The 19,861-nt window shown below is 39.3% G+C and overlaps 1 protein-coding gene across 4 annotated transcripts in view; it reads left to right on the top strand.

Moving 5' to 3' along the window:
* The window catches only part of fam13b (family with sequence similarity 13 member B), a 68,043-nt gene extending 50,912 nt beyond the window's left edge, over positions 1-17,131 (top strand). For 3 of the 4 annotated variants that reach the window (XM_033029388.1, XM_033029389.1, XM_033029386.1), the window contains 8 exons: positions 139-220; positions 2,150-2,379; positions 2,809-2,892; positions 3,470-3,559; positions 7,367-7,450; positions 11,037-11,224; positions 12,885-12,986; positions 15,098-17,131. In XM_033029388.1, coding sequence (XP_032885279.1) covers positions 139-220; positions 2,150-2,379; positions 2,809-2,892; positions 3,470-3,559; positions 7,367-7,450; positions 11,037-11,224; positions 12,885-12,986; positions 15,098-15,227 — 990 coding nt within the window. In that variant the 3' untranslated portion in view covers positions 15,228-17,131. The remainder of the gene's footprint in view (positions 1-138; positions 221-2,149; positions 2,380-2,808; positions 2,893-3,469; positions 3,560-7,366; positions 7,451-11,036; positions 11,225-12,884; positions 12,987-15,097) is intronic. The other variant, XM_033029387.1, reaches the window with a different exon arrangement.
* The last annotated feature ends 2,730 nt before the right edge of the window (positions 17,132-19,861 follow it).

Below are 19,861 nucleotides of genomic sequence, written 5' to 3'. Positions count from 1 at the left end.
CAGCATCTATTGCTGTAGGATTAATATTAGTTAAAAATAATCAATTCATTATATAAATTTTAGCAGGCAAAATGTTTGAAATTATATTTTTGTGTGCTAATGCTCTAATTAATGGCAAAATATGGTGTTTTCTTCCAGCCGTCCTACAGTGACAAAGTAGCAAATCCAAAGGTTTTGAAATGGATGAATGAATTAGTCAAGTTACGCAAACAATTTAAAGGTAAAGACTTCTTGATGTGCTTGTATACACAGGTCAATTTGACATTTGTTATCACATAGAACAATACAGCACAGGAAAAGGCCACTATGTTTGTGCTGAACAAGTTAAACTGATCTCACCTGCCTGTACATGATCCATATCCCTCTATTCCCTGCACATTTAGCTCCTATGGGAAATCTGAGGAATGTTGTTATATAGCAGCTATCTGCTTGGATGGAAATCTTAACTGGGTGGTTGGTGATTTGGATTTGAACAGGCATTTGTGAGAAGCTATTTGGTGAAATGATTCCAAATCACAGGCAAATTCCTTTAAGATGTAGATGGACTGAAAAGAGTAATTTCCTCCAATCCAGCGGAGATGATGATGGAAAAGAAGTAATCTGATGTGTGCATTAGTGGGGGGGGGGGGAAATGCAGATGTTAAAAACTCCAAAAGAAACTTCCAGGCACAAAGCAATGGAGAAATTGCAGTACCAGTGCACGTGGTAGCCACAGTTGGGATGGCCATGTCAACTGACCTTTTGTGGCTGAATAGAGCTACATCATAATGAGAGCATAGTGCTGCACAGGCACAGGCCCTTCAGCCCATGATGCCTGTGCCAAACACAATACCAAATTAAACTGCACATCTGACTACATGCGTTCTGTATCCTTCAATTTCTTGCCTGTTCATGAATCTGTCTAGAGGCCTCTTAAATGTTGCTATCATATTTGCTTCCGTTACTTCACCTAACAGTTTGTTCCAGGCAACTGTCATTCTGTGTGTGTGTGTGTGTGTGTACATGCGTGTGTTTTGGGAGGGAGGGGGATGGGAGAATTTGCCTCGTAAATCTACGTTAAATATTTAAATATAGCTTCAAGGTGAGAGGGGTAATGTTTTCTAGTATTTGATATTTCCACCCTGGAGAAAAGCCTCTGACTCTCTCCTCATAAGCCATTGATGCTACAGTGCCTTATGGTTGAGAGAAATTGAGCTCCTGTGGAAAGAAAAATGAATCCTTGTAACCTTGCAAAGCTTGCAAAACCTAAAGCAAACTTTTGAAGTAAGGATTCTTGGAAGAATTTTGACTGATAAATGAAGAAGGTACAAACTGATAATGTGATATAACTGAAGAAGGGTCTCGACCCGAAACATCGCCTATTTCCTTCGCTCCATAGATGCTGCCTCATCCGCTGAGTTTCTCCAGCATTTTTGTCTACCTTTGATTTTCCAGCATCTGTAGTTCCTTCTTAAACATGTGATATAATAGTTAATTCTCCTTTTACCTCTTAGCCCTTGACTTTCTCTGCTTCTGAATTTTCCCTTTTGCATTAATCATCTATGGCGTCCCTATAGTCTCTTGTACTATGTCACCAGATATCTTTCCTTTTTTTCCCCTGCAATGTTTTGTAATTGCCACCATCCTTATCTCTACTGCCAAGCTCTAGAACGTGTATTTTAGGTGGGTTTTAGTCTATGGAAATTGAAGCATTATTCTCCCTGTTTTCCCTTTTCCAATAGAATTTTGTTTTATAGTTATTGATAAATGTTTCATTCATCTCTTCTATTTCATGATCCTGCTTTTCAGGTGGCAACTGCATTTGACCAAGTTGTATTTATTGATCAATTCATTTTAAAAGATTGCATAGCTGCAGCTACTCTGTAGTCAATCAGCTTGGAGCTGAATAACTACATGTTCAGCCAGGTTTGCTACAAGCAGCTGCTAGCTGAGCTGTCTCGTCCATTGCTTCAGCAGCATGACTGAATCCAGAAAAAATCTAAATTTCCCATTGTCATAATGATCAATACTTAATGTGCAATTTTCTTAATGTATTGTGTTCCAGATGTAGAGGTCACAAAGCCAAACAATATGATTTAATTGGCAGATCTATTTTTATGCATTGTCAACAAATGAACTCATGAGCATTGTTTCTGTATTTTCATAATAGAGATGAAATATAAAACTTCTGACAACGATTTAGAAACTTTGCCTATAATACGTCCAAGAAGCAATACTCTTCCAAAGAGCTTTGGTTCTTGTCTGGAACATGAGCAAAGAGATGTTTATAGAGAAACATCTGAGAAGGAGAAAAAGCCATCTATGGAAGCAACAGTAGAAACAATCTTAAAAAGACTTAAAGAGAAACGAGCTGAAGAAGACTGGCCAGAGGATATTAAGGTATTGGTTAGCAACCTTTTGACTATTAATATATTAAATAAAATAAATTTCAATGCTGCTTGTTTGCCTTTTGACCACTGCCTTTAATTAATGTGATATTTAGATGGCTTCCATACATTCGGTGGGTATAAATCACATATTTGTTGATCAGCACTATGGACAGATGCTCTTGGAACAATGGAGCTCCTTTTGAGATTAAAATCTTATTTAAGTCGAATGGTTGAATGCAATGTATTCTTTCCTCTGCAAATCCATCCTGGTGCAGAGGATTTGCCATGAAGCAGTATTGTAGATATAATCTGAAGAATGTTCTTTAATGTGTCAATAAGTAAAGTCTGAATTAGTGCCAAAGAAACATTAGTTTACAACATTTGCTTTGAGGATTTATTATAATAGCATTTTTTAATTGAACTTTTTTTTTTTTTACAGGAAATGAGACAGAATCACTTAACGGCAGAGAAAATAGCTCTTCAGAAGAGTCTCTTGCATTTTGAGAGCATTCACGGATGTCCGGTATATACACACCTGTCTATTTTTATTCAGGACAATTTTCAAAAAATAAATCTCTAAACAAATATTGTTTAAATATTTGTAAATTGACTGGAGAAATGCACAAAATGGAGTACAAATCTGGAGGGAATGAGTGTTAATGAACATTGGAACCTTGGAGAACTATTCATGTGATGTTAGCGTCTTAGGGCTGAAAGCAACGTAAATGACAAAAGGACAGACTTTCAAGCATTAAATTTTCATGAAAGCCAAGGATTTGGATAGCATCAGAAATTGCCAGAGTGAAGATAAAAATGGTTTGTGATTGTATCTGAAACTGAAACCTGGATTACACTGTAGTCTTTATTCTATTCCCTTGGAACAATTAAATTATATGAAATACATCATTTATTTATTTTAAAGTACAGTATAATGTTTGAATGTTAGGTACATTAACTGTTTAACATTTCTTGAATCAACAAGACTAAATACAAAAATAGTCTTGCCTTGAATTATCCTGCAAAAGTATATCATAATATACCGAGCGATTTGTACCTGTACTTAATGTTCAATTTTTAATGAGGCTTATTTAATTTTTTAGGTCACCAGGGAAGAAAGACAGCTGGTGAAGCCTTTATACGATAGATATCGACTTGTGAAGCAGATGTTAGCCAAAGCAACACCTGTTATTGTAAGTAAAACGCTTTCCTTAAATATTCAGATTAACAATAATCTAGGTAAAATGTGCTAAGGCTACAAGTATCAAACAAAATATGAAAACAAGCCTGAAGAGGGCAGGTAAGCAGAGTTTTGTAAAAAAATAATAATTTCAAAGTAGTCTTATAAAATTTCTAGTTTGGGAGCTAGAAAACCGAAGGCTTGAAGTGAAGAAAGTAGGAGACCAGAATAGATTAAAGCTGGATTAGTTGTAAGGAGGAATTGTTATAAAAGTGGACTAAGAATAGTAAGCACATGTGTTAGGATATAGTCTGTGGCGGTTTGGATGAGGTCACATTTGAACATTGCAAGATGTGAGACAAACGAAGAAGAGATTGGAATAATTGAGTCGCCCCTTTAACAAACGCATTGAGAAGCAGTTTATGTTCTGGTGGCAGAAATGGGTAATCGTGGAGATGGAGAATTGAAGGTATGTGAAGTCAAGTTAATTGTCAAATTGGGCATTGACTCTTTTACTGAATTGTTGTTTCCCTGAGACAATGTCTAAAAGATGGATTGAAACTGATGAGAGGGCAGAGATTGGGCTGGAATCTGCAGACTATGCCTTTCGTCATCCTGGTTGAGGGGGCATTTTAGCTTGTCTAGGATCTTGGATAGTTAACTACATTACACGGAAGGATTAAGGAATGTGGCAGTGAACTGGATTTGGGATTTAGAACTGGATTTGTGAAATCTGAAGTGCTTCTGAACATTTCTGAGTGAAGGATTACAAAGTGTATCGAGTGAATGCTTTTGGTGCTCCCAAAGCGCCAAAGTGTAAGTGTAAGGATGGTGGGTGAATGTTGCTACCAACAGTTATTTGTGTTAATAGAGAATTTTATATTTAAAAAAATAATTTATATTCAGTTTCAGGTAATAGAATATCACTCTAGTGATATGATATAGACAGAGAAAAGTGATTTAACCCCCCCCCCCCCTCCCCCCCCCATTAACTAGGACAGTTGTAAACATTTGACCTGGGTCTGGGCTCACAAGATGCAATAAGATCATATTGTTAAGGAGTTTGAAACTGTACAAAAGAAATGAGACTCGGCTCTTAGCAGGTCACAGACTGTAACACAAGACTAACAGAAATCTTGTAGCAATCTGTACTGCACATCCTATCAGTTTAGTGTGGACTCTTTGGTGTTGTAATGGGGCAGTTCACCACAGCTAGAAAGTAAATTTAACAAATTATGTAATAGGGTAAATGGCCAACTCTCCTATGCAGCTTCTTGTACATGAATAGGTATGTGGGAGTGGAAAAGTTACCTTGGCTGCTTCTATGCAGAATTCTGCCAATCACCGTGAAATATCCTACTTCTTCCAAACCACAGGGATTTCACAGCAAGTTGTTTTCTTGCACAGTATTAGGCTAACTATTGTAATGTACCATGTATTGTATAATACCACTGATAATTTACTGTGATTGGATTGCTTTTGGGGGAAAAACATGAATATTAAGTTTAGGTAAGGATTTGCATTATTTTCTTTCCATTTTTACTCATCAAGATTCTTTGGAGCCATGCAACTGTTTCTTTTCTACTGCAAGAGGTATGAACCTCTATGTACACTAATAACTGAGCACATGCAGTGTTGTCAATTAGAAATATTGTAAGCGCTAGTGTAGGCTAGTTAAAATTTTGAACAAGATCTTTAAGCAAAATATAGCATACTTGTACAGGAGGGTAGAGTTTCATAAACAAAATACTAGAGTTAGCAGGACATGCAGCATCTGTGGAGAGAATGGATAAGCAACATTTTAGGCCGGGTCCCTTGAGACACAGCAATATCATACTTGATTTCATTCCTTGACTGACACCCAGAGTTTCCAGTTACTGATGTGAATTCAAATTTTGCTATGGCATTTGGAGATTTTAAATTCAAATAATCTATTAAATCTGTTGTTAAAATACTAGTGCTGGTTAACCATTTGATTCCCAGCTAGATTCGGACTTAAAGAGGGGTCCCAATCTGCAATGTCACCTATCCATGTCCTCCAGAGATTTGCCAGACCTGCTGAGTTACTCCAACACTTTGTGTCATCTTCTCTGAAGACACTGGTTACATTTATTATGTAGGAAGGAAATCCAGATGTTGGTTTATACCGAAGATAGACACGAAATACTGGAGTAACTCAGCGGGACAGGCAGGCTGCCAGTCCCTCTGGGTTACATTTATTTGCCTGCTTTTAAACCATTTGAAAGAGGTTCACACAAATATGTGTTTTTTAAAAACTTTTATTGATGTGTTTTTCCTGCAATTAGCCTAATATTCTCACACAAGCATTTGAGATTGTTTTGATTTCTTTCTGCATTTTGAATATTGCATTCTGATGTAATTGATTTAATACAAGATGCCACTGAATAATCTAATTATCAGTGCTACTTTTATCAATGTAGAAACTGATCTCATTTTAAGCTGTATTTCAAGGAAACCAACCTGACACATTATGTTTAACAAAAATGCTGAAGAAACTTAGCGGGTGAGGCAGCATCTATGGAGTGAAGGAATAGGTGACGTTTCGGGTCGAGACCCTTCTTCAGACTGATGTGGAGGGAGGGGCTGGAAGAAAAAAGGAGACAGTGGACTGTGGGGGAGCTGTGAAGGGGAGGGGAAGGAGGGAGAAAGCAAGGACTACCTGAAATTGGAGAAGTCAATGTTCATACCGGTGGGGTGTAAACTACCCAAGCGAAATATGAGGTGCTGCTCCTCCAATTTGCGGTGGGACTCCCTCTGGCCATGGAGGAGGCCCAGGACAGAAAGGTCGGATTCGGAATGGGAGTGGGAGTTGAAGTGCTGAGCCACTGGGAGATCGGGTTGGTTAATGCGGAATGTGTGGAGGTGTTGGGCGAAGCGATCACCAAGCCTGCGCTTGGTCTCATTGATGTAGAGAAGTTGACACCTAGAGCAGCGGATGCAATAGATGAGGTTGGAGGAGGTGCAGGTGAACCTCTGCCTCACCTGGAAAGACTGCTTAGGTCCTTGAATGGAGTCAATGGGGGAGGTAAAGCGACAAGTGTAGCATTGCCTGCGGTTGCAAGGGAACGTACCAGGGGAGGGGGTGAGAAGGGACAAATTGACCAAGGAGTTATGGAGGGAGCGGTTTCCCTTGCAACCGCAGGAAATGCTACACTTGTCGCTATACCTCCCCCCCTTCACTCCATCCAAGGACCCAAGCAGTCTTTCCAGGTGAGGCAGAGGTTCACCTGCACCTCCTCCAACCTCTTCCGCTACTCTAGGTATCAACTGCTCTACATCGGTGAGACCAAGCGCAGGCTTGGCGGTCGCTTCGCCAACACCTCCGCACAGTCCGCTATAACCTACCTGATCTCCCGGTGGCTCAGCACTTAAACTCTCCCTCCCATTCCGAATCCGACCTTTCTGTCCTGGGCCCCCTCCATGGCCAGAGTGAGTCCCACTGCAAATTGGAGGAGCAGCACCTCATATTTCGCTTGGGTAGTTTACACCCCAGTGGTATGAACATTGACTTCTCCAAGTTCAGGTAGTCTTTGCTTTCTCCCTCCTTCCCCTCCCCTTCCCAGCTCTCCCACAGCCCACTGTCTCCGCCTCTTCCTTTCTTCTGTCCCCCACCCCCCCATCAGTCTGAAGAAGACCCTCGACCCGAAACGTCACCTATTCCTTCGCTCCATAGATGCTGCCTCACCCGCTGAGTTTCTCCAGCATTTTTGACTACCTTCGATTTTTCCAGCATCGGCAGTTCTTTCTTAAACCTGATACGTTAACGTTGCTTCATGGTAAATCTTTTATTTTCTTCCAGGGTTCTCCATCAAATAAACGTCGTGGCCAGACATTGCAACCAATCATTGAAGGTGAAACTACTCAGTTCTTTGAGGAAATAAAGGTTAGGTTTCATCACATAAAATCATCATCTGTCACTTTTTTAGTTTAACTGCTTTCAAATGCTTTTGCTTCTTGTCTGTTTATTAAGTTTCATTAAACATTTTGTGGACAGTGCAGCAGTACTTATTTAAGTTCAGTTTAAAACTGTTTGAAGAAAATTATTTAAGTGATTAAAATAAATTTAAAATAATTAATTAAAATGAAAACTTTTTTCCGGCACTCAAATTAACCTGGACCATTTCCGACATCTCCCTACGGTTTCTAGACCTCACAATCTCCATCGCAGGTAACAGACTACTGACTGACATCTACTACAAACCCACTGACTCCCATGGCCATCTGGACTACACTTCTTCCCACCCTGCTTCCTTTAAGGACTCTATCCCCCTACTCCCAATTCCTCCGTCTATGCCGGATCTGCACCCAGGATGAGGTGTTCCAAACCAGGGCATTGGAAATGTCCTCGTTCTTCAGGGAACGGGGGTTCCCCTCTTCGAATATAGATGAAGTTCTCACCAGGGTCTCCTCTATATCCCGTAGCTCCACTCTCACTCCCCATCCCCCTCACTCGTAACAAGGACGGAGTCCCCATTGTCCTCGCCTTCCACCCTACCAGCCGTCACATACAACAGATAATCCTCTGACATTTTCGCCACCTCCAACGGGATCCCACCACTGGCCACATCTTCCCATCTCCTTCCCTTTCGGCTTTCCGCTGAGACTGCTCCCTCCGTAACTCCTTGGTCAATTCGTCCCTTCTCCCCCCAAACCACCACCTCCCCTGGTACTTTCCCTTGCAACCGCAGGAAATGCTACACTTGTCGCTTTACCTCCCCCCTCGACTCCATCCAAGGACCCAAGCAGTCTTTCCAGGTGAGGCAGAGGTTCACCTGCACCTTCTCCAACCACATAATTGCATCCGCTGCTCTAGGTGTCAACTGCTCGACATTGGTGAGACCAAGCGCAGGCTTGGCGATCGCTTCGCCCAACACCTCCACACAGTTCGCATTAACCAACCTGAACTCCCGGTGGCTCAGCACTTCAACTCCCCCTCCCATTCCGAATCCGACCTTTCTCTCCTGGGCCTCCTCCGTAGCCAGAGTGAGTCCCACTGCAAATTGGAGGAGCAGCACCTCATATTTTACTTGGGTAGTTTACACCCCAGCGGTATGAACATTGACCTCCAATTTCAGGTAGTCCTTGCTTTCTCCCTCCTTCCCCTCCCCAGCTCTCCCACAGCCTACTGTCTCCACCTCTTACTTTCTTCTTCCCGCCCCCCCCACCCACACATCAATCTGAAGAAGGGTCTCGACCCGAAACGTCAGCCGTTCCTTCGCTCCATTGATGCTGCCTCACTCGCTGAGTTTATCCAGCATTTTTGTCTACTTAAAATATATACTGAAGACTGTAACTTGATGGCCATGCTAAACTAATGTTAATTATTGCATAATGATGATTAAAATGAATATGAGACATGCACTGTTCATACAATCTCTTGCATTTTATGAATATAGAGAGGGGAAAGAGTGGGGAGGGAGAGTGGAGAGGAAGGGGGAGAGAAGTGGAAGAGTGGGGAGGGAGGGAGCGGTAGGGGGAGTGATGTACCTGCCTTCTCTCCATAACCCCTGATCCCTTTAGCCAACGCAGCCGTTCCCTACCCGTAGCCCCCACTGGGGGGGGGGTGGGGGGCGGCATCACACACACTAACCACCCCCACACACAGAGTTGGAAAAGTGTATAAAGACCGTTCCCTACCTGTAGCCCCCAGCAGAGACGTGGTCGTCGAAGTCAGGTTCCGGCCGTCTTAAAATAGCGTATCTTGAAGTCGTCGAAGTCGGGTTCATCTCGGCAACGCGGGGGGGGGGGGGGGGGGGGGGGGGGGGGAGGGTGGCGGGGCGGCATCACACACACGAAGCATCCCCACACACAGAGCCTTAAAAGTGTAATGCCCCAACGCAGCCGTTGCCTACCCGCAGCCCCCACGGGAGACGTGGTCCTCGAAGTAGAGCCGTTCCCGAAAGGCCGTTTTTAAATGGCGTGGCGTGAGGGTTTGCTGCGGGCGCCAGCAGCCGTTATGGTCGCTGGCCAGCAGGAGGCGACAAAATGAGTGAGGGGGGGGGGGGGGGGGGGGAGGAGAAGGTTTTAATGAAAAAAATGGACATAACCATAACGAAATGTAATGAGGAGTGGATAGCTGGAAGGGAAAGTGAAATGTCTTCCGAAATGGCTGCTTGTATGGGTGAGAAGCCAGTTTTTATTTCAAAAACTGGGGGGGGTGGGGGGGGGGGAGGAGGCATTACACTTTTGCGTTGGGGCATTACACTTTTAAGTGGTGAAAGTTCTGACATAACAGGAATCAGCCTGGTGAACCTTCTCTGTAATCCCTCTCTATGGCAACGATGTCTTTGAGCATTGGGCATTGTGACATCACACGATGGAACGTTCAGCAGGGGCTGGGGCTGGTGAAGCTTCTGTGGGTGTGAAGCCAGTTTAGTTTTGAAATATTGGGGGGGGGGGGGGGGGGGGGTTAGGATTTGATTAAAAACGTACACTTAAACACGTCGAAATGTAATGAGGAACGGATACTTAGAAAGAAAAGTGAAATCTCTACCAAAATGGAAAAGATGTCGGCGATTCAGCGTTCCCCCTTATCCTTAAACTTTGACCCCTTGTTCTGGTCTTCCCCAACATCCGGAACAATCTTCCTGCATCTAGCCTGTCCAACCCCTTAAGAATTTTAAGCGTTTCTATAAGATACCCCCTCAATCTTCTAAAATCTAGTGAGTACAAGGCGAGTCTATCCAGTCTTTCTTCATTTGAAAGTTCTGACATTCCAGGAATCAGTCTGGTGAACCTTCTCTGTACTCCCTCTCTATGGCAACAATGTATTTGAGCATTGGGCATTGTGACATCACACGATGGAACGTTCACCATGGGCTTGGGCTCCTGCATAGGCATATGTAAATGAATCCATTCCGATTGGACATCTGTGAGCATTGGGCATTGTGACATGTTGTAATGGTAAAATTCTGATAATTGAAACTTGTCATGTAATATTGTAGATCTTCTGGAAATAAATCCAACTCTATCTGCTGTATAGTTTTGGGGGAAATTAGGTTTTCTTTTGTTATGGATAGAATTGTAATTAAAGTGTAAATGAAATGACCTATGACCTGGACGTTGTACATGGCTCCAGGTATCTCTGCTAGTTTGTTAGTTGAATGCCTTTGTTTCAGCCAAAGTTGGGCTTGCAGAGGTTTTGTTGAGATTATAAATTATCTTCAGTTCACACATTGAGGCAAAGATCAGTAAAAGTATCTTCTACTGCTTTCCACATTTAAAGAATACATGTGGATACATTGTGGCTGATTTAAAAAAAAAAAAAAAAAAAAAAAAGTCCAGTCATTGCATGCATTACACCAATTAATAGATACGGTTGCTTATTTAGATTTCTGATAGTAAAACTTGTTAATATTCTTGGGCAAGTGAGTTGGGCAGGTTTAAAATTTTATTTCAAGTATTTTAATATTTACAGCGTTTATCCTTGCAGAATGATTGAATAGAGGCTTGTAATTTTTTGTTTCTAGGAAGAGGAGCAGGAAGAGGATTGTAATATGGCAGCAGACTTCACAGTTACACTAAGGCCAGGCTTGCATGCTAGGAACTTTTTGGATCAGTTGGATAATGACCGTAACACAATTGCATCCCCTGTAAAAGAGAGTTCAGTAAGACTGAGCCTTGACCCAGGAGTTTCAAGTATACATGCTGCATCCTTGTGAGTATATGATTAAAATACTGAAGTATCACATTTCTGTATGTAGTTTTATTTTTGACAGGGAGAACAGAAAATTGAATTTTTCTTACATTAATTATATTTTCTTTACTTCAATTTGTGTATAATTGTGCCGTGGTTACCTGGAGAGTTTTGATGCTTGTGTATCAAATGTATCTACAAATCGTCAGATAGAAATGCCTTTTCAATGCCCTGAATATGTATTAAGAAATGCTTTAAATGTACAAATTTAGTGCAGGAGTGCTTCTACAATCCAAAACTAATGGAAAATAATTTTGAAAGTGGAGTACAGCCACTAGTGTGCATTGATTTTGGCACGTCTTAAGAAGGAGGCACATTTCTACCCCAGTGTCTTGACTGCCTAATGAATATTCATCACAGTGGAAGTCTGAGAGCTGGTCTCCAAGAAGATTAAATATTGTTTCTTAATGCTTTGTACTAGCTTTCTACCAATCCCACAAGGTTACAGTAGATATTGTATATCAATCTTAAAACAGTCTAAAAATCCAGATGAACTGTCATGACAGTGGATTGGTTAATATTGACCAGAAAAATAGTAACAATTTAAAAAATTAAATTAGTTTATTAAAGGTGCAATATTATTTTCTAGAACACATTTGTCTCTCTTAATCTTCTGCAATGATCAGAAGCAATGTCTCTAATGTGAAATCAGAAATTGCCAGAAATACATAGGTCAGGCATCTGTCTGGAGGAGATATAGATAATGAGTAAGATTGCAGGAGAGGTGAAGGAGCAATATGGAACTGAGAAACTAAACACTGCAGTGCGAAGTCAAGAAGCATGATGATCTGTACCAGGCTCTACTGTAGCCACTGACAATTTCTGTTCCTGCCCAATCCCTCCAGCCCAAGTAATCACTTTCTATTGACAGCGGGATAATTCCAAGTAATAATAAATTTGAACAACTTAAGGTGCGAGAGTGCGATTAGGCACATCTTAAAGTTTTTTTAATTACTAAGTAACTGACTATTTGGTATCAATCTAATTATTTTAAAATTACTTTCCTTGTTTTCAGATTTTCAGCTATCATAAGGCTGCATTAGGTTACCAATTGTGAATTGTTCAAGGAATAGTTTAGTTTTAGTTTAAAGATGCAGCGTGGAAACAAGCCCCTCGGACCACCAAGTCCGTGCCGACCAATGGTCACCCTTACACGAATTCTATGTTATCCCAGTTTTGCAACCTACACACCAGAGGCAATTTACTGAAGCCAAATAACCTACAAACATGCACGTCTTTGGAATGTGGGAGGAAACTAGAACTAAAAACGCACGCGTTCACAGGGAGAACTTACAATGTCTGTACAGACAGCACCTGTGGTCAGAATCGAACCCTGGTCTCTGGTGCTGTAAGGCAGCAACTCTGTCACTGTGCCAGACTTATATTTTAAAACCGTATGTATCTTGGTTACACTTTGATAGCAAATACTATATATTACAAATTCTTTCAATTTTATAATCAAATGAGTTTGAGTGTATATTGAACACATGGGTAAGTGTTGGTAAATCAATTGTTAATGAAGATAGCTGTTACATTGAATTGTTGGTAAAATTGTATTTGAGATTACCATTACTGCAAATTTCCTAAATTAAATCACAGTAAGATTATAAATATTTTTAAGGCCCGAACTATTTGAACAACTCTGGAAAGCAAGAGATGAAAGGAAGAATTTGCGCAAGACATTGCGGGAATTTGAAGAAGAGTTCTATAAAAAAAATGGAAGGTTCGTTCTCATTGGACTTTTATTTTTATTTTCTTAATAACTGTTTTTAAAATGTATGCCATTCATTTGATTTTTCAAAATTTAAGTTCTCATCTGCCTTCCACAGACAGCAAGGCCGTCCATTTATTAACCTGTTCAAGCAATGCCTGGCTAACATGTCAGCACAATATTAATTTGTTCCTTCATTATGTATCCATATCTGTACTAGCCTTGGATTTTTTTAATAAAAATGAATGTTGGTTTGCATTGTGAAGTAATCATTCCATTCTGGCTTAGTTGCTTTTGAACCAGTAATAGCTACTTGAATGAATGAGTGAATGAATGATACTCTAGTGAAATTCTTGGTTTTGCATACCTTACACAAAGTATGCAAAGAATCGCCACGTATAGAACACCAACAAAGTTATAAAGAGCTCTACATAGTGCCATTGGTCTCTCTTTGTTCTCGGTGCCCCCCCCCCCCCCCCCCCCAAGCTGGGTCTTTGTTCTCTCTGTGGCCCTCCCACGCCGTGTCCCTTTTTGTTCTCTCAGCGGCGCGTCCTCGACCGACCTCCGGTACTCATGCAGCCCTTCCGACCTCCACAACCACTGCAGGTCCACAAAATACTCTTCATACTCTCTACTTTTCAATTGTGTCAAAAACAAATAATACCATGCTTTTCCATAGTGTGCATACCTGGACTAATATCCTCCATTTAAAAAAAACATTCAAGAAACATTTTGTTACTTTGCAGCCATTGTGGATGAGAAATTTTAAAGTTGAGTGAAGCCCTCCTTGGCATGGCATACAATATTGGTTACCTTTGTTCATGCCTGTTTTAATTGAAGGTTTTGAAGTATCAATATATATTTTTTCCTTTTGAAGTGGGACCCCTTTTTTTCTGTATGTTACCAGATTCTAGTCTAGAATGGGATACCTTGTGAAGAATTTGGCAGCACAGACTATTCAGTTGAACAAACTTGTACTGTACACAGGCCTCTCAGCTTACTTGATTACTGTATTAAAATAAGTTGTTAAATAATGGTTATCTATTGCCTGGCAGATAATAACTTGGGGTCAGTAAATTTAATACTGTGATCTGGTAGTTAGATCAAAATAATTTTGTTTTAATTGCAGCAATAAGACATGGGTTAGTTTTATGACCATCTTTTAGTTGGTCTAGTCTAGGTTTAGTCTAGAGACAGCGTGAAAACGGGTGCTTTGGCTCACCGTGTTTGTGCCAACCAGTAATTACCTGTACACTGGTTCTAATCTACACAATGGGGACAATTTACAGGAGCCAATTAACCTACAAACCTGCACATCTTTGGAATGTGGAAGGAGACCAGAGTCCCAGAGAAAACCCACGCGGTCACAGGGAGAACATAAAAACTTCCAACAGACAGCACCCATAGTCAGGATTGAACCCGGGTCTCTTGCCCTGCAAGTCAGCAACTCTACCGCTGTGCAGCTCCCTCAGCCCTTCATTCACTTAATCACCTGCCTAGCCCAATGGTATCCTGCTGAATATGTTAATTTTGACACATGACTACTGTTAGCAAATAACTCATTGTGGGATTTGTTGTAGGAATCCTGAATTTCTTAACCATGTCACTATTTTGAAGCACTAGCATTTATCTGGCGTGCAGGCAGTTCCAGTGTAGACGATGGGCCGCAATAAATGATCTTGGAATTTGCTTCATCAATTGAGCTTGCCTTTCTCTTTCTTTCTATCCGCCATTCCCTTCTCCCTGTTGTATCCATGATTTTCATAATAAATATATTTAAAGCACTAAAACGATTTAAGAAAGATAGATGGATTGTGAACTGTTTCGGGAATAAAATCAATAATTGCTGTCTCGTATTAACTCTTTGGAATATGTTTACGAGGCTGCAGACATATAATCTAATCATGTAATTTATGCTTTTATACAATACAAACTTATTTATTTTGACAATATTATAGCAGAGTCATATAGCACAGAAATGGGCCCTTCAACCTAACTCATCCCATTTATAATGATATGATTGAATTCATTTTGAGGACACTGCATATCAGCTTAATTGATTAGTCCTGAAAATTAAATTACCATATGCACTTATTCCTGGTTTATACATTTGTTTATTCTAGAAATGTACAGAAAGAAGATCGTGCTCCAATGATTGAAGAATACAGAGAATATAAGCGCATAAAAGCCAGAGTCAGGCTTTTGGAAGTTCTTGTTAGCAAGCAAGATTCTGCAAAATTTAAGTTGGTTTGATGTTACCAGTACTATCTTCTTCATGAGTAATGTGTGAATATTTTATCTTCTGGACGTGGTGCTTACCTCTTCTTGTAACATTGCCTTGCCTAATGCCAATTTGTGCACTTTATCTGGTGCTTCTTACAAAGTACTGAACTATTGGTAAGTTTGTACCACAAGATTGTCATGAATGGTAGATGGCTGTGGAATAACAAGGATACCTTACTAAATTAGTACTAATATTTTATTAGGTTAATGCATCTTGTTCTGAAATAAACTGTTAGAATTCATTGCTGGTGGGGGGGAGGGAGGGAGAGGAGGGTGATAACTTTTGAAGTATTTTGATGGATTTCAAAAAAACAGATCCTCGAGGTTTGAACGCAGAGTACAAAATATTTATTTTATCTCCAACTGCTTGCTACATGTAAATATACACAATGATTTATGTTTCCTCTTAAATATCATTTTTTAGTTTTAATTTAATGTTTCAGAGCAGAAAGATGGAGCAGTGATTTTCATAGAATTCTTCTTAAATCATTAGACCATTAAACTATTTTGTGAAGTGAACAGATTCTGAGCCAGGAAGTGGAGGTGTACACTTGCTGTATATATTTGAAGTTGTTTGTTCTGTAGTTGTCTGTAGTGATACAGAAAGCACTAATAAACAGTGTTTACTAAATTGCTGTTACCTTTACTAAATGTATTAACATTTTGAGATCTCTGCAAAATGAAATATTTGGCAGTTCAATTTATGAATGTGTTTTAATGCAAAATACCTGCTTTCAGTATAACTTGTTAACTTGTGCCACTTTATACTGCTGAAAACTGATCAATTGCAGAATAAGGTGTTTGACTGTGTAGTGACCTTGAGTTTTGTTTTTAAAGAAACACATATTTGGAAATATGAAAAATGTGTTTGAATATCCTTGTCAATTGAGGAACAAGATGGATGTTTCTTTATAATAATATTTGTAATGGAATGATCATTGCATGCACCTACTGTATATGTCAGTTAAGCAGCTACCTTTTTTGCATGATTTTAATTAATACTTGCAAAACATCTGAATGTAAACATAATTTCCCCTTGAAAGCAGAGATCTGAGATGGACTAATGGTGCATCTTAAATGCATCGACAGCAATGTGTACATTTTTGTACATGATTCGGTTTGCTTTGGTGTAGTAAAACCATGCAGTAAACATTTTGGGCACTATATGTTGACACTTCATTGTTGAAAATGACACTGCATTACTATATGAAGAATTGAATAAATGCATGGCATCAGCACTTTCAGATGTTTTTGTGTGTGCATATGTCACTAAGGTGGTACATTTTGCAGTAATGTATCATTTCCACACTCCTTTTTATAAAAAGCTATATCTGTATATTTTGATGTGTTGAAATTTTAAACTGGTCTTATACACTCTTCTGCCATCCATATCGAAGTCGCTTGAAAAATTGAATGTGTAGAAAAATGAGCAATAAATTGAATGAAATATTAATTATAAAATGACATTCTAATAGATGCTTGCATTCTTTGGAACGTGCAATGCAAAATTTAATGTAATCATTTTTATTAGCTTAGAACATCAGTTTCATCTTACGTTGGACTGTAAGATTTATCTTAATACACATTTCATAGAAGTCATTTATCTTGGAAGATTTATATAATTTTTGTAATTTACAGTGTTATTTACTTCATTAATAAGCTTCTCATAGTTTGGCATGCACTTGAATAAAATAAGTTCATTAGATAAAGACTCTGTCCAGATAATTATTTGTTAACAAATTATTTCTAACATTCAACCCTATTACATCAAATGTATCCTAATTATATAATGCTAAAATAAGTTTATTAAGACTGATGTTTTGTGATTTGTCACAAGTGTTTACATTGTACAATAAATCTCTGATTTGCCACTACCTGATTATTCAGAAATTCCATTGGTAAGGCATCTGGCTCGCTGTGGTCCTAGTTCCCATACTTCCTAGAATCTTATACTAGGGCCCCAGGAAATTATTACACATTTTGTAATATTCTTTTAAAAGTAATCAAAAAATGTTGGAATATTAATTGGAATAATAGAAAATCTGCCATCCCAGCACCAGCAAAGACCCAAATCATGTGGATAATGGAGTTTTACTATGCATCAGCAATTGAACAATTATATTTTAAATGGAAATGTTCCCTGCAGTTTTATGGTCAATTTCCCAGCAGTAAATGAGAAATGTTTATGAGCAAACATAATCACTAACTATAAATTTAAGAATGGGGATTTTTTTTTCTTTTAACCTATCTTTGAAATTTCTATTTCAAAGTACCTTGACCAGTTTGGACTGGTCACTTACACAGAGCCACTAGAACCAAGGATTGTATCAAAGATGGCCTCAAGTACAGTGTCATTCCTGCAAGAGAATTAAGACTTGTGTTCAAGATAAAACAGATTGCTGTGCTTGGACCAAAATGGTCTTTATCAACTTTGAAGACAGCTGATCATATGAATTTGCCAGAGCTAGAGATTGTGGGAAGGCCTGAATATCTGTAGTGTGTGCTTGCAGGGCTGATCTTGCCAGCCACACCTGGGCTCATCAATGGAGATTGCAGAACTGATGTCATCAAACTCGATGGTCAATCAACAGACACACTGAGTTTCTCGGTAGAACTGGTATCAGTCTTTCGGCCTGCATATTCCCTCTGCATTCAGCCATGTTTACTCAACTCCTCAAACAGATTACAATTTTTAGGAAAACAATGCCTAGAAGAACTCAGGCAGCATCTATGGTGAGAATGGACCTCTGCCATTTCAGGTCGGGACCCTTCAGAGTAAAATAATATTTTTAGTTTGCTCATGGCTCAGTGTGTTCTGCATTGAAATATAAGAAAATTGAAATGGGATAGGAAACTGGACTTGCTATCAATGCTGAACCTCTCTATGTTAATGATGATTAAAAGCAGGTTTGAGTGGATTTTTAGCCTACTCCAACTCCTATTTCTATTCCTGGTTCTTATACCAAGAAGTCCTTATCAGAAATGGCTGAAGATAGTATGTGACAGATGAATTTATTTTTGTGAAATGTGTACTAATGTCCTTGTAGTGCTAAACATAGTGTGACAAGTACCAGATTAATTAATATTTGTAAATTTAACGTTAGTGAGCTATAATGTCTGTATAGTTGATTGCTTCAGTTATCGGCAGCTTTTTTTGATGATAAATTACCAGAATGGGTTTGTTTAAACAGTTTCAGTTGAATTATATTATTATACTACCATTATATTCAGCTCAAACTATATTAGGTATTGGTGCCTGATGACTTTCAATATCTGTTTTTTTTTTTTGTTAATTTAATGCAGAGTGCTAAAATGTGAATGTTTTATCAAAATGTTATTTAATGGACTCAAGTTCAAGTTCAAGCTCAAGTGAGTTTATTGTCATGTGTCCCTGTATAGGACAATGAAATTCTTGCACATTACAAAGCAAAATTCATCAGATTTTCATGTCACCTTAATGGCAAGCTATTCCTGGTTTTAATTTCTAGCCCTGGCCCCATAGCAGGAGCGTCCACATCGCGGGGCGGGAAACGAAGTATCCCGAGCTAATTCTGCTCCAAGTGATGACTCCCACTGATTGTCGCTGGAAGCTTGTGTCCTTTTCAGGACGCACGATGACAGCGATGTCAACATTTGAAACATGGAAGATGGACACGAAAGAAGAAGATTTCTAGCCCTTGTTGGCAATTTTCAATCATTGAAATGTCTTTCTCAATTGGAAATTGAAATATGAAGAATGATTTAATGTTCAAAACAACTTTGAACATAAACAACAATTATGCATAGCACAAATGTGAACTGGATTAGGACATTTAACGTTCATGCCGACACTACCATTATTTCAGCATCAATAAGATACCCATTCTGTGTCAGGCCTAGAAAGTTCCTATAATTGGTTTGTGAAACATGTATGCCCTCTGAATATCACCTTTCATCTATTTAAAAAAACACTTTATTTCTACCATATTTTTCCTACATTACATTTATATCACATTAATCATCGCCCATTAAATTAACTTGACTATATTCCCTAGAAGCCCTTCTGAACCCTGCACGATCAAGCCTGTCACTTAGCTTGTTTCATAGGCCAACATATAGAAATAAGGCTGCAAATGCTGGAATCTTGAGCAAAAGTTTTGGAGCAACTCAATGGGTCATCAGTGTAGGGAAAAGGACCAATGACATTTTGGGTTGGGACCCTGATACAGACTGAATATTTACCCGATTCCCAACCCTCCCCTTCTTCCCCCTAATCAAAGTAATTATTTTTTAATTCACCTTTGAGATTTGGGCATTGCTGGTAAAGCCATCACTTGCTGCCCATTTGTAATTGTCCTTGAACTGAGTGACTTGTGACTGTAATTTGTAATTTGACTTGTACGCTGTAATTTCAGAGGGCTTTTAAGAATCACAAGGTGGGTCATTTGTCAATTGTAGGCCAAAGCAGAGGTTTTCTTCCTTTAAACTATGTGAACCTGATGGATTTTCAATTACAATCCAGTAACATTTGTGATCATCATTGCTAAGTTTAGTTGATTTTCCACAAACACCAAATTATTAAATGAAGTTAAATTTCACAGCTATCATGGTGAAATTTGAACAAG

Source organism: Amblyraja radiata, chromosome 11 (genome assembly GCF_010909765.2).
Source record: "Amblyraja radiata isolate CabotCenter1 chromosome 11, sAmbRad1.1.pri, whole genome shotgun sequence".
Lineage (NCBI taxonomy): Eukaryota > Metazoa > Chordata > Chondrichthyes > Rajiformes > Rajidae > Amblyraja > Amblyraja radiata.
The sequence above is the reverse complement of the archived record's forward strand: the minus strand, read 5'-3'. Positions and strand labels throughout refer to the sequence as shown.